At 37.1% G+C, this 14,440-nt stretch overlaps 3 protein-coding genes across 3 annotated transcripts in view; all 3 read left to right on the forward strand.

Moving 5' to 3' along the window:
* Positions 1-161: 161 nt before the first annotated feature.
* yipf1 (Yip1 domain family, member 1) lies at positions 162-3,912 on the forward strand. Its single transcript, XM_037681849.1, has 10 exons — positions 162-234; positions 471-587; positions 841-995; positions 1,096-1,176; positions 1,277-1,364; positions 1,491-1,607; positions 1,703-1,869; positions 2,095-2,277; positions 2,933-3,036; positions 3,331-3,912. The coding sequence occupies exons 2-9, from the start codon at positions 554-556 to the stop codon at positions 3,017-3,019; spliced, it is 912 nt and encodes a 303-aa protein (XP_037537777.1). The 5' UTR covers positions 162-234; positions 471-553; the 3' UTR covers positions 3,020-3,036; positions 3,331-3,912.
* A 1,272-nt stretch (positions 3,913-5,184) lies between these two features.
* Positions 5,185-5,898, forward strand: zgc:113691 (uncharacterized protein LOC503529 homolog). Its single transcript, XM_037681372.1, has one exon. The coding sequence runs from the start codon at positions 5,185-5,187 to the stop codon at positions 5,896-5,898; it is 714 nt and encodes a 237-aa protein (XP_037537300.1).
* Positions 5,899-6,390: 492 nt separating this feature from the next.
* The window catches only part of ndc1 (NDC1 transmembrane nucleoporin), a 14,451-nt gene continuing 6,401 nt past the window's right edge, over positions 6,391-14,440 (forward strand). The window contains exons 1-16 of the mRNA XM_037681373.1: positions 6,391-6,429; positions 7,006-7,126; positions 7,239-7,340; positions 7,608-7,782; positions 7,868-7,994; positions 8,183-8,291; positions 8,429-8,480; positions 8,594-8,726; positions 9,958-10,050; positions 10,137-10,218; positions 10,292-10,453; positions 10,529-10,780; positions 10,937-11,049; positions 11,795-11,845; positions 13,465-13,528; positions 13,625-13,725. Coding sequence (XP_037537301.1) covers positions 6,391-6,429; positions 7,006-7,126; positions 7,239-7,340; positions 7,608-7,782; positions 7,868-7,994; positions 8,183-8,291; positions 8,429-8,480; positions 8,594-8,726; positions 9,958-10,050; positions 10,137-10,218; positions 10,292-10,453; positions 10,529-10,780; positions 10,937-11,049; positions 11,795-11,845; positions 13,465-13,528; positions 13,625-13,725 — 1,776 coding nt within the window. The remainder of the gene's footprint in view (positions 6,430-7,005; positions 7,127-7,238; positions 7,341-7,607; positions 7,783-7,867; positions 7,995-8,182; positions 8,292-8,428; positions 8,481-8,593; positions 8,727-9,957; positions 10,051-10,136; positions 10,219-10,291; positions 10,454-10,528; positions 10,781-10,936; positions 11,050-11,794; positions 11,846-13,464; positions 13,529-13,624; positions 13,726-14,440) is intronic.

Consider the following 14,440-nt stretch of genomic DNA (forward strand, 5'->3'; position numbering starts at 1 on the left):
AAACATACTATAAATCCCTCCTAAATAAAACATTTAGAAGTATATAAAGCATTTTACAGCCGTGATAACTTATATAATTCGACACAGTCAAATTTACAACAAGTGAAAAATAATGAAAGCCTTACTTTGAAAATATTTAGTAACAGGAACGTGGCTTGTTTACTTGGTAGTCACTTCCTGCTTAAGGCTAACCTAGCTAGCTGAAATGTTTTAAGGGTTTGCTTGGAGATTTTGGTAAGAATACGCTGAGAAAAACAATAGATGTATTGTATTTTATAACATGATAAATATTTTGTTTGTGTTATATTTATTGTTACACAGTCACTATAGCGATTGATGGTTATTTGTTTTACGTTGAAACTTGGTAACTGACTAAGCTAACTAACTCTTGTATGTTTGCAACGTGGTAAACCAGCACCAATGGGATCTTTAAAAACGTCTTGTTCTTTTCTCTCCTTTTTTTTTTACAGTTGTCAAAAGATTTAACTGTTGTCTCTGTTTGGCCTTTATTGCCCGCAAGTTTTCAAAGGAGTAGCAACTTTAGTGAAAGTGAATGGCGTCAAAAAATGATCCATTTCAATTCCAAGGTGAGTCTCCAGAGTATTTTAAAACTGCCCCCCCCCCACCCAAATAAATAAATAAATAATCAACTCTGTTTAATTATAAATATAAAACACAGTATATGTTTTTGCCATTTCTTGACCAGAGTTGAATGAATACATCACAAAAGCAAACTTATCAACTATACAACAAATAGTGTGTTTGCGTTTACTAAACTCTTTCCTGAATATTAAATAGTATTGATGCTTTTTACCATTTTCATTTCTTGCATTCAATTAGAATTTGAGGAAGCGGAAAGTCTGTTGGACACCAACAGAGATGCAGTCACCATCAGCATCGAAGACGATCTAAAGTCCAAGAACCAAAGACCTGCGGTTGGTTTTTCTCCAGATTTTACTGATGAGGATCCACTCGGCACCGATGACAAGGCAGAGGTCAGACCAAGACTTTTAGTGAAAAATCAATTTCCTACTGACTAATGCATTTTAAATGTTCCAAAGTTGGTTACTGTTGTTATTTTTGCTTTCATTGAAGCTCCTTGGTGGTCAAAAGAAAAGTGCCCCTTTCTGGACATTTGAATACTATCAAACATTCTTTGACATTGAAACACATCATGTAAGACTTTTTTTTTTTTTCTTCTTCTTTTGTATTGTAGGATCAAATGTTTCAAAACAATTGTAGCTTTAATTTGGTTATTATCTCTTACATGTTTCAGGTAAAGGAGAGGATCATTGGATCGATGTTGCCGTGGCCTGGGAAGAACTTTATTCAAGTTTACCTTCGTAAAAATCCTGATCTTTACGGTTAGTTGTTACGTAGTTAATATAGTTTAAGCTGATGTCATTTTCCTACTGTAATATTACTAACAATGTTTAGGTCACTGCCTTTAATTAGACTACCAGATTTGAGTGGTCTTTTTGTGTTTTCAGGACCATTTTGGATTTGTACCACTCTTGTGTTTGCCATTGCCATCAGTGGAAACTTATCCAATTTCCTCTGGCACTCTGGCAGTCCAGACTATAAATATACTCCAGAGTTTGGAAAAGGTAAATTTAAGTTCTGCTGACATTAGACCACATAGATTTTAAGAGAAATCTGTGCATGTTATGTTTTGAGTTTGAAACACTTGTGTGGATTTCAGTGACCATAGCTGCTACAGCAATCTTCAGCTATGCCTGGCTCGTGCCTCTTGGCATTTGGGGTTTCCTGCTGTGGAGAAACAACAAGATCTTGAACCTGGTGTCATACACATTCATGGAAATTGTCTGTGTGTACGGATATTCTCTGTCAATTTACATACCAGCTGTGGTAAGCCACTGTTATTTTAATGACAAGTAACTAATTAAACTTCCCATTCTGCTCAAAAAGTTGCCTTCACCAAGTTTTTCAAGCTATTTTAAATGTCATTTAAAACGGAACGTTACATTTTTGTGTGCAGTTTGTTTGTTTTCAGTCATCATCGTCAGCGTACCCATGTTGTTTAGTCATAAGAATATTAAAATGTGAATATTACATTTCACATTTCAATAACAGGTCCTGTGGATTCTCCCATACGAGTGGCTCAGATGGTTCTCTATTGTGGTGGCCCTCTGCCTCTCTGGCTCAGTCCTGGTGATGACTTTCTGGCCCGCGCTCAGAGAAGACCACCCCAGAGTCATGATGGCTGTTGTGTCAGTCATCCTGTTGCTCAATGGGCTGCTGGCTGTTGGTTGTAAGGTAATAACATTCACTTGGGGTTCTGATTTTACATTTTGTAACTGAATAGAATGAAATATATGTAAAACTTACGTACAGAAAAACATTTATTGTTCTTTTTCACTGTGCGTTTACTTCTGATCTAGTTGATTCCTTCTGTCTGTTCATCTCTGTAGAGATAAGAATAATCGACTCATTCTCATTGGCCAAGCTTTGACCCAGTTTGTTTGTGTCCATCACAGACTATTTTGCGCTGCCATTTTATGTTTTCTTTGTCTTGCCTCGTGTGTGTTCTGGGAAATGAATGCACCTGAAAGGATCAAGTTAATTTTCTCTAGGGAGACTCTTGTTAATGGAAACGGTGTCCGTGCTTGCTAACTGGTACAACAATGGGCTGTTAGGGCACCTCTTAATGTGAGCAGTGTCAAGTCATCAGGCATATCATATGTCTAGTTATGTCCATGTAATTAGTCTACAAATTACAGTAACCCCATGTCTGAAAGGTGACTGAATAGAGTGTCGAAGTGTTGCATTCATTTCTATAACAAAGAATATTATTTTCACACTTAACACAGTCTGGCTTTTAGTCTTTATTTAGAAAGTTGACTGTCGTTTTTCTTATGGTCAGACTTTGACAGGTTATTTTGCTTATTTGCTTTTCTTTTTTTTTTTCCAGACCTACTTCTTCAGCAAACCAGAGGTGGAAACACACGCTAATAGTTCTCCTAAAACAGAAGCTTTCAAACCATCACCATCCACATGAAAACTCATAGTTTGAAGGTAAACAGTGGCGACAAAGAAGTTTTTTTTTAAGCCACGATACATTGTACAAATATACTAATAACCTGCTAAACACACAATAAACTACTTCTCTTACACTTTCGAATGGTGTTTTTGTTTTCACGCTATGTTGAATATATTATGTCTTTATTAGTTACAGTGCTGACTTTTTTCTGGCTAAGGATCATGTTTGTGTCTTTTTGACCTACTAGAGTCAAACACCTGACACCGGACTTCCTGAACATATTTTCTAGTTTCCTAAAACCAGCATTATTCTTTTTTGTTAAATTACAGGTTCTCCTGTTGCCTTATTAGAGAGAATCAGGTTCCCCTGCTGATGAAGTCATGGGTCGGCTGGATTTCACCCGCACTTGGACATTCCAGCTCAATGTCTTTAAAAGCCAGCATGTAAACTTGGTGCAGTAGCGTGGCCATGTAAATGAAAACTGGTTGCAAGTTTGTTACTTCTAATGGTGTGGGCTTTAAACCTAGTCAATCGGGATATGGAATTGCATTACGCACAATATCTGTTGTGGTGGTGTCGTTTTCAGCATTATATCTCTCATGTAAATAGTTAAAAAGCAAGTTTGTGCAATAATGATAACAGCACCAGTGCTATTTTATATATGCTTTTATTGGAACAGTTAATTCTTTAATAGGGAATGGTGAGTTTATTTTATTTACATAATTTAATGTATGAACAACTATAGGTGTTGGTAATAAGGATTGTTTATCAACTGCCATGTAAAGATTATGGTGTGGTGTTTTCTTATAGTTTGGGTGCCTCGACTAATATCAAAACCTGGTTTGAATGAATTTTCAAATGATTTTGTAAATATTTTATAAATAATTTGTTATTATAACAAAAATACTATAATAAATTTTACAGGCTTTCATGTCCCTTTGGAATGAGTGTTTATTGGAAAGAAATGACATTTATTTTGGCACAAATTCTCAGTTTATAACAGGGTTACTCAACTATTGGTCCGTGGGGCCACTCCCGGCCCACAGGTGACTTCAATTCGGCCCACCAATGAGTTAATTTAAAAAAAAAAATGTGTGGGGGTGGTTTTGAGTTCTGTTTATTGCATTTATGATTCAATGCAACAAAATAAATTTAAAAGGTAACGGATCATTGCAATACTTGGTTTATTTACATAATAACTAATTATGAGCTGCTGGCTTTTCAGTAACAGTTTAGTTGAATAGCCCTGGTTTATAAAATCATTTATTTTGAATGTTAAGGAAAAATTGTATGCCAGATAAAAATTTAGTTTTTCACGTTTATGTTGATGCAAAAATGTTTTCACATGACAAAACATAAAAACATGGAGAAAAAAAGATAAGCAGACAATTCATGTATTATCCAATTCTTTTCCACTGTAGTGTGTCTTAAACAAACTTGCAATATTGATAATATTTTGTGACTGTTTTTGTTCTTCATAATAAAGTGCCTTTTTGTTTACGTTAAAGTTATTAATCTGGACCTTAAATCATTGCAGCTTTTACCAGGGAGTCAACGTCTTCTACCAGTTCTTTGCATTAGATGCTGCCAGCCATTCCATGTCAACAGTTAGATATTTTAAATATTTAGGGAGATTGTAACTTATAGGTATAGATTCAACATTTAAAAGAGTGTCTGACTTTCAAAGCGAATGTGTGGCTGTTGCTTGTCCATGTCATCCATCTTACTCGTCTGGTGGAGTCAACTGATCTGACTGAATCTAGTCTTGTCACAGTTCGGATGCACAGCTCACCTGCAGTGGAAAATGTTGTGGCCACGCGCACGCCCTCAGCAAGTGGTTTGCATCCTGAATGAAAGAAACTTATTAAGACTGCCTGCTATGTATACGGATTAAGAAGGACCAGGTTCTTAGATTAATTAACAAATAGGGAAAAAATGGGTTATTTGAAACTGTCAGAGATGGTAGCGCCATAATTAATGGTTATTCTAGCCTCAGCTTTGAATTACACTGGAGCTCCTTGTCTAACAGATAACCCTCTTACAGGAATGTCACCCGTCCATCTCATTCTTGGACATGTTGGCAGGTGCAGTGGATTTTTCAACACTTCATTCATGGACCTGACGTTTGTTTCCAGAGGAAAAACAATATAAAATTTCTTGATTTTTTTTTAATGTGACGCCTCATGGCCACCTCAAATGGCAAAAGTGAGAAACCATCCAAATTTGAGATGCTTAAACTTTTGGAAAATTGCAGAAAGGAAAGAGACGATGCTCTGCAAAGGGAAAGTGTGCTCAGAGAGAAACTTAGGCAGTACGAGACGAGGATTCGTTCAACTGAGGCTCTGAAACAGAAACTGAAGACCCTGACGGTTGACAACAAGGAGCTAAAGAAACAAGTTAAGACTCTTCGGACTGAAATTGGACTTGAGAACAGCCCCAATTTTAATGGCAAGACCACCAAGGATATAATCAATGATTTGCATGAGAAGGAACAGGAGTGCACCTCACTAACAGAGAAAGCTGGGAAACTTAGTCAGACCATTGATGACTTGACAGCAGAGTTGTCAAATGCAGTCACCTCCAAGACACTTTTAGAAGACCAAGTACAGTCATTACAGCAAAATCTCAAGGATATGACAAATAATCAGCGTCGTCTGCTGAAGCTGTGGGAAGACAAGAAGGTCCAGAGAGAGCAGCTTGCTCTCCCTGCTATTGCTCAAAAACCATACACTCACAAAGTCAGTCAAACTGACATGTCCATCAGCTCAACCCAAAAACTTCCATCAAATGCTTTTGAGACCACCAAGCCATTTTCCACGGATGATGACAAAACAACTGTTTTGGAGAAGCAGATTTTTCCATCTCCTCATGAAAGGAAGGCTTTTATGCACAATTAAACTAAAGGAATTCAGAATTGGCTCACTAAAAACTCAACTTTTAGAAAGCATAGCAGAGACTTAAAATAATTATTAGTTTTTATTTAAGTATATCTGTAACCATAAGATAATTTTTTTTAATATTTTAGTAATATTGTATTATAATTATTGTATTGTAATGTAATAGTTTTTCTTGGTGCTTTGTGTAGTTTAATTTTGTTATTGTAATGTGTAGTAATATATCAGTTTTCATTTTTTAACATTTTTTTTAACTTCATGGGTAAATTTGAATCATTTCTATATTGTATTTCGTTTAAAATAAAATGTAAATAATATCACTGTAAAAACGCTGGCAACAGGCAGGAATGTGGACAGCTATTTATCGGGGGGGTCCTACAGAGGCCCTTTGAATGCATGTGGCGCGATGATGTTGGAAACTGGGTAAATAGTTTGGCAGCCAGTGAGCTTAAGTTGGTTGTTTTACTGAGTAAATTTGTTTTTAAATAAAACATCATGCTTTCTACGGAGACAAGTTGTTGGTTCATCCGTAAGGTAAGTCTTTATTTACTTGAAAGTTGTTTACAATTGACGGAACTACAAAAATATTTCGTATGACGAGCTAACATGCTAATCCCAACTCCCAATGTTGACGCTTGTTCTAACGTGTTAAAACATTGTTAATGTCTTTTTTTTAACAAGATATTTAGATAAGAGCATTTTAAACTATGATTGAGAAATGAATAGCAAGTAAAACAAGTTTGGAAATAATAATCAAGCCAAAATAATACAAATTTTCGTATTCGTTGCTAATAAGGCTTGCTAATGTGAGTAAAAAAAAAAAAAAAAAAACTTTCGTGTTGCTATCTCTGTGTTATGTAAAATGCCTATTTTTCCTGTCTTGAAAATCTTAGGGTATTTGACATCAGGTTTCCTTTCAAAAGTATCTACAAATAAAAAGAGTATTTGGCTGAATCTGTTCTTAAATTACACATTTTCATTGGACATCTTGTGTTTAGATAATGTGTCAGTGGGATAAATAAAAGGACCGATAGAAAAATTAGTTTTATGACAAAACTGCTGCTGCTGTTATGGTTTTATTGCACATGTAGTAACAGCTGCTCTGTTCAGGTAATTTGCTGGAGAGCTACAGCCAGCATCGCTTGGTCTGTTCTACTGTTGCCACCCACCACTGCAGTTTTTGTGTTACTCAGCAGGTTCACTCTTTTTCACCCATTCCAGACGATATCAGGTCAGCCACCACATTTGCTTTGGGATTTGACTAATTCGATATTTTCAGAGTGTGTATAACACAAGTCTTATTTTAGTTTTTGCTTCGTCTTTTTTTGTTTTTCCTAACCCAGAATGTTTGTCTTTGCTGCTGAGTGCCAGTTCAATTTTCTCCCTCATACTCTTTGGTGGAGTGATCATCATGGTTGGTTTTCTGGCCTTGAAGTATTACACAGGTGAGTGGCAGGTGTTGTGCAGAGAAATATTTACTAGAGATCTTGTTGAAGGTTGTTTGTCTTGTGATTAATGTGTTCTTTGGATACTTGCAAAAAATAAAAGAGTGGAATGTTGTAAACTTAAATATATGTATACTATGAGTAATTATAAGTTGAAATTTGCAGTGATGCACACCTTGGTGCAGTAAAATATTTTGCTGTTTAAAAATGAATCAGTTGTCAAAAGAATTTCCACTATACTAAGGTTCTTTTCTGTGTTCCTTTTAGTCATCCCAACTATTGCCTGCTCAAAAATTGCATTGTTGGGTCAGCTGCTCCACCCTCGCCAGTTTATTAACTCCCTGGCTCACTGCCTCATGGGTATAATTGTTGGCTGGTGTTGTGCCGTCACCATAGGTTACAGATATGAGATGCTTGGCTACCCATGCAAAAATAGTGATGGGTAAGTAGCTGCTTTGCCTCACTCATGCTGAACTTCATGAGCATCATCTGAAGTCCAACAACCGCTTCGGTTTTCATCCTGACAGTTATCCTCAGATGTGTGTGAATGAGTACCATCTCATGATTTTACTGGTGGGAGCCTTTGTTGGATTGTCTCATAGTCTGCTGGGAGTTATCAACAACATCAACTACATCTCCTTTCCAACTGTCCAGGTATGTAGAATGAGTTTTGTCATTTGCCTGTCTGAATGCAAATCCAGTGACCATGTCAATATTAATCTGAATTAAAAAAATAAAACCTCAATTAACAGTCTTAACTAATTCAGTCAGATTTATAAAGCAAACATAACAAAACAATGTGCTTTATGCTAATTTCTACACAATTATCACTGTTTCCTCAGCAATACAAATACTTTCGCTTCAAAGGATCCCTGCCATTGGTGGTGATGTGCAGCGCCACTCAAGCATTTTACTCTGTCAGGAACTACATTGTAATGTATTTCTTTCTAGGTAATACACTTTTTGTGAAGAATATTTGTGGGAATTTATTTTACTCATAATTATCGTGATTGCGATTTGGCTTTTCGTCTGTTTTCTGCGTAACTATTTTTATTGCAATATGTTTTTTTTTTATGTAATATTTACAGGATACATTCCAAGAACATGGATCTGCAAAACTCTGAATCTACAATTGGACAGGTTAGTGCATACATATATCTTAAAAAATGCCCATGTATTTATGTTTATTCTATTTTATATTTTAGACCAGTGTGACAAATTGAAAGATGCCTTTTGTTTTTTCCCTCCTCCAGCTCTATCCACCCCCTCGACAGCATTGCAGGACTGCTGGACCTCTCTCTACTCTACCACCTCTGGATCAGTGCCACCTTCCTCCTCTTCACGTGGTACATCACACTGCTGCTCTTTAGGATCTTTGTCATTGAGGTGCGTGCAGCGATAAAGATGTTTTTCTCGTTTTTAATTGACCCCAGTATACGTTGAAAATGGATAGTGTTGACTGTTGTAAAATAAAAAGATAATAATTTGCAATGATTTGTTTACACATTATGGCTTGTTTTCATTATTTGGCACATTATGGTCCTACTTGGTGTCATTCCTAGTAGTTATCGCTTCAGACGGTGTTGTTTCAATCCTCTTTTTTTTTTACTTTGTCAGTGAGTGAAACGTTTCTGAGTTCAGTTTATTACACTGATTAACCAACACTTTCATCCAAAATAGCTTACAATTAACAGGCATAAAGTGATTTAGATGTATTAGGTTTATTGTTTGTCATTTACAATATATGGTCAACAATGCAATGAAATGCTTAGGACGAGAAAAACCATCTCAACTTGCCAAAAAAAAAAACCAAACCAACAAAAAAAAAAAACAAGAAACACCAAAACATGCAACAAAAGTACAAACAAAGCACCAAAAGTGAAAAAGAAATGCATCTACAGCAGCATGGTCCTGTTAGCAGCGTGGTCCTGTTAGCAGCGTGGTCCTGTTAGCAGCGAGGTTCTGTTAGCAGTGTGGTTCTGTTAGCAGTGAGGTCCTGTTAGCAGTGTGGTTCTGTTGGCATTTGATTTGTTGCCCTGAATGAATGAGAAAATTAGCTTTTTATACGTGTAGGTTTAAATACCTTTCAGGTGTAGTCTTAACTGCTGCATGTTATGGAGTTTGCAATATAGAAGGCAGTACAGAAAAGTTTGATCTGCAAATCGTTTCAGTCACGAAACGTGCATGCTTTATTAGTGCACAAAATGCATGTGCTTAAATTGGATTTATTTTTTGTGTTTGGACTTGGACAGCTTCAAAAAAACTAGGAGGAGAACTGTTAATACTTGCAGAACTTTTTTATTTTTTCTGACCAATCAGCAGACCCCAGTGTTTCCAGGCAGCCATGTACCGGTAGTTCTTTGTTCTGTTTGAACCTCAAGTGATGTAATACAAAAACAAACATTAGTTATATGAATTTACTTTATAATAAATAAATAAAAAACAACCTAGTCATATTGTACCATATCATCAAAAGTGCCATAAAATGCCTCTGTTTTTTTGTGTTTTAGACACTAGGGGGCAGCAGTGCTGGTGTTTAGAGTATTAAACTGAAGAAACCCTCATGATTTAATTAAGGAATCATAAAATTAAACCGAGACTTGTCTTTCCCCTACAGGGGTACAGTTTTCCTGTGCAGTCGACTTTTATAGAAAATTCCCACCAGTGTCTTCCCAAAGTTCTTACTGACAAGCAGCCACTGATTTTAAAGGTATATAATCTCCAGCTTTAGATGCAGTTTTTACATTTTGAGCATCAAATTTAATCACATTGACTTTTTCCCTCTCTGATTGGTAGTTTCTAGCTCTGCAGGACTTGGCTGTTCTGTCCCAGCACTCTCCTTCACGACGCAGTGAAGTCTTCAGTCTCAGTCAGCCAGGTCTGTTGTGGTTAAAGTCCATGTTGCTCACCGTAATCAGCAGGTTTTTATTAATTAATTGTTACTATCCTAGGTGGGCATCCTCATAATTGGAACGCAATAAGTAAAGAGTGTCTGGCTCTTCTGGCTGATCTGACTCAAAGACTCGTGGCCTATCATAAAACCGTAGCGACGAACGGCCGGGCCAAATCACTGTCGAATGGCAGTGAAAGGAAAACCTCATCTGAGACATCAAGTTTGTGTTTTTTTTTTTTAATGTATGGTTTATACAGAGTTTACATTCTTTTACATTGCATACAATTTGTTTCAGGAACAGAAGACTTGATGAGTCCGAGGTCCACTTTTCCAATGAAAACCCCAACTTCAGTCTTTGCCCGTTCCGTTAGAGGACTCTCTCAGAGCCCTCAGACGGTACCCTTCACCCCTGACCTGGACAGTCCTTTTGCTTCCCCCACCCTGCGACATCTCGCCGCTCCAGTGGAACAAGGCTCACCGTGGCACGGAGCAGTACAGAGTCCACTTATCATGAGAAGAGCACCAAAACTCTGGTCCACGTCCACAGGTTGGGAAGTGGGGTGGAGAATCAAATATACGACTGCCCGTTTTGTTTGGTTCTTTGTAGATTTTATAATTAAAACTTGTGTTTGTTAACTTTTATAGTATGCTTTTGTAATTTTATCAGTTGTTTTTAAACGATAAGTTTCTGTTTGTTTTGCAGATTCTCAGTTTAATGGCAGCCCCCTGCCTTCCCCAGCCTCCATTCCCAGTCCCCAGCAGGCGGCCGCCAAACCCAGTTTTCTTGCTCAGTTTCTCCAGAACAGAAAAGAACAGGTGCCAACAAACGCACAGAAACATGTTTTTAATTTGCATCATTATTCGTTTTAGCACTCCTCTTGAGACCGAACACTTTTCACATTTTAAAATTGGGGGACATAATGGAGTCAGGTCAAATAGTTTGTATTACTCTTTTTGTAAATAGATTTTTAAATTTCATCCGTCACTCTTCTGGTTTAAAACAGGTTGTTTAATTTTATAGACTGAAATTTACGTTCAAGGTTCTCAACAACCACCGAGAGGTAAAGAAGTCTACGGAAGAGGATTACGGCCATGGTGCAAAACCAATATTTTTTGCTTAATTCTCAATTATTTTTCTTCAGAATTGTTTTATTTTTTCCTTGTGTTAAGTCAGATTTTTGACTTTTTGAGAGCGTCAGAATTAGATGTATACAATTCAATTCAAAAATACTTTATTAATCCCAAAGGGAAATTAAATGTTGTAGCTCATCATCCTGGTTTCATCTTGTAGCGGAAACTGGCACTAGGTTTGTCCCTTATGAGTTTGCAGGTATGTAGATGAATTCTGACTTTTTTTCTCAGAACTAAGGGGAAACGATTATTGCACCGTGGCCTTAATCCTCTTCTAAGTTTAATCAGGAACCACGTTTTAGTTTATATCAAACTATTTCTGTGTTGAGAGTGTGCATCCTCTTCTGAATGATGATCGTAGCCAGTGTTGTGTGAAAAGCCAATATTTATGTGCAATTTAATGTATATTTAAAATAATTGTCTCATTCAGGTTAAAAGTTTCTTGGCAAAGCGAGTGCTGATAATGTATTTGTTTAACAAGGTAAGAGTGTGGAGCATGTGCATGAACACTCCTGCATGCTCTTATGTGATAAAGTAGATTGTAATTTGTTTTCAGCAGCATTAACATCCGAGTCATCACTATTTTAGCTCCTTACATTACTAATGTAGCTCTTTTCCACCCATCTAGCTGTTACAGTGAGCCTTACTAATTAACTTGGAGGCGTCATATAACATGTGCTTTGTTGCTTCTGATTAAACCTGTGTTGTGTGCGTGCAAAGCTAATGGTAGGAAAACTTTTCTGATCGTATCAAACCTTTCTATTTAGACCTTGATTTCCATCAGCGTTGCATAATGTGCTTTGCTTCCTGGGGTTTATGCATCTTCCTCTGAATACAAGTGCATGTTGTGTCACACTTACAACTTTTTAATTTGAGTGGCTCTTTCAAAGAAACCCTGACTAAAAGGCTTTTACTTTTTCTGTAAATAAAATGTTGTGTTTAAAGTCAAAATTAAGTAACTTTTCAAATTGTAGCTCACATTTTGAGCCATGGGAACTACAATTATTTTACGTGTGCATGCATTCTTCAAAACTACCGTATTTTTTAGCCTATAAGTCGCAGTTTTTTTGCATAATTTACATGCCTTGCGACTTATGCATCAAAGTGAATTTTTATTCCCCCCCTTATTTATAAACCAATTTTTGGCTGAGATTTTGACAGTTGTCATTCATTCTGACATTGAAAATATTGAACATTACCATTGTATGGCATGCTGTTGTCATATAATAGGTAAAAGTGGCTATTAATGACACAGTCTGCTTGCCATAGCTGCCACCTTCGTCCAGCTCCGAGTTCATACCTGGATAAACCGTCAAATCAGCTTCATTTTGAGGAGCCGCCCCGGTGAAATGCAGCTGATTTGACCATTAAAGTGTATTTATTAAGTAAAAGTTCAACTGAGACACACCTTTACTATAAAGTCGAGCAAACGAGTAATTGTTTTTAAGTGTTAATCTTGTTAAATTCTTGTTATGTAATCGATTTTTAGCACACCGGCCCCCATTTCTGGGTTGTCGGCGGTGACGCATAATAAATGCAACTTATTTATGTTTTTTTCCACTTTATCAGACGTATTTGGACTGATTCGACTTATAAGGTGGTGTCACGTGTATGGCAGAAAATACGGTACATTGATTGTTAGTTTTTGTAACTTTACAAGGCTTCAGTAAGAGATATGGATATAAATCTTCATTCAAAAGGCAACAATTGAACCAAAACAAGTTTTCGTGTTTGCAGTTAGATGCAGAAACACTTAAAACACAAATATTTTAGACTTTAACATCTGCTCCTGTGCTCTACTGTCACCTTCCTGACTCTTTGGTCTTGGATATCCAGTCACGTCTTCAGTGATGCGTGCTCTTGTTACGCTGCCTTCAGGTTCACACTGAGACACGGTTATCTCCCTGTAAGGTCCAGAAACCGGAGTCCTTGCAGAAAATTGATGTTGCTTTCCAAATTACATTCCATCAAAGCATAACTTTTATTGTTGAAACAAAATTTACTGCTAATGCTAGTGTTTGTCTTAGTACATTTTAAAAGCCTTATTTGTCAGGGTTCCTTTTAAAGAGAACTCTAACCAGCTCACTTGATGTCCTGCAGCTTCCAGAAGCCTCCAGTCAGGCTCTCTTTGCTGACAGTCAGGCACACATCTGGGCGTTGGAAGGTAAGAAAAGATCACTAGTTTTATTGAAGTCGAACATCTTGTCAGTCCAAGTTCATAATTTCCTTTTTTTTAATTATTTTTTTTATCGACCTGCAGCGCTGTCTTACCTCGTTCAAGCCTCATTCACAGAAGACCAGTTTGGGGTGGTTCAAACTACATTACCCAGCATTCTTGGCGCCATGCTGCTTTTGCAAGAGGCAAGTCATCTGGTTAACTGTGGTTTATACACTTCGACATGCATCTAACTGAACTGCCTATAATCTGATATCATGACTTTTCATATGTATTCAATCGTTGTTTTCTGCAGTGAAGGTGTCATTCATTTAGTTTCCAACAAAACTAAAAAATCCAGTTTTTGCACAACTTTGCAGGGGTGTGTATGGAATGCATTGTTGTGAACTTTAGTGTCCGCAGTATTCTAGTCTTGGTATTTTGTTTTATCAGATGTAATTTTATTTTATGGCAGCACGGTGGCACAGTTGGTAGAGCTGCTGCCTCTCAGCAAGCAGGTCGCCCTGGCTCAAATCCTGACCAGGGGCCTTTCTGGGTGGAGTTTACATGTTCTCTCTGTGCATGCGTGGGTACTCCCATTTTTCTCCCACAGACCAAAAACATGCATGTTAGGCTGATTGGTAACTCTAAATTGTCCCTAGGTGTGAGTGAGAGACTGAATGGTTGTTTGTCTCATTTGTCTCTGTGTCCCTGTGATGGACTGGAGACCTGTCCAGGGTGTCCCCCGCCTTTCATACAGTGATGGCTGGAAATGGGCACCAGTGACCGGCGACCCAAAAAGGAAGAAGATAATGGATGGATTTTAAATTTATGAAACTTGAATGAAGACCTTTTTCCGGGAAACAAAAAATTTAAGTGCAAAAAATGCTTTTATTTATTTATTTACACATTGATGCGAGC

The sequence above is a fragment of the Nematolebias whitei genome, chromosome 9 (assembly GCF_014905685.2).
Source record: "Nematolebias whitei isolate Nwh7 chromosome 9, NemWhi1, whole genome shotgun sequence".
Lineage (NCBI taxonomy): Eukaryota > Metazoa > Chordata > Actinopteri > Cyprinodontiformes > Rivulidae > Nematolebias > Nematolebias whitei.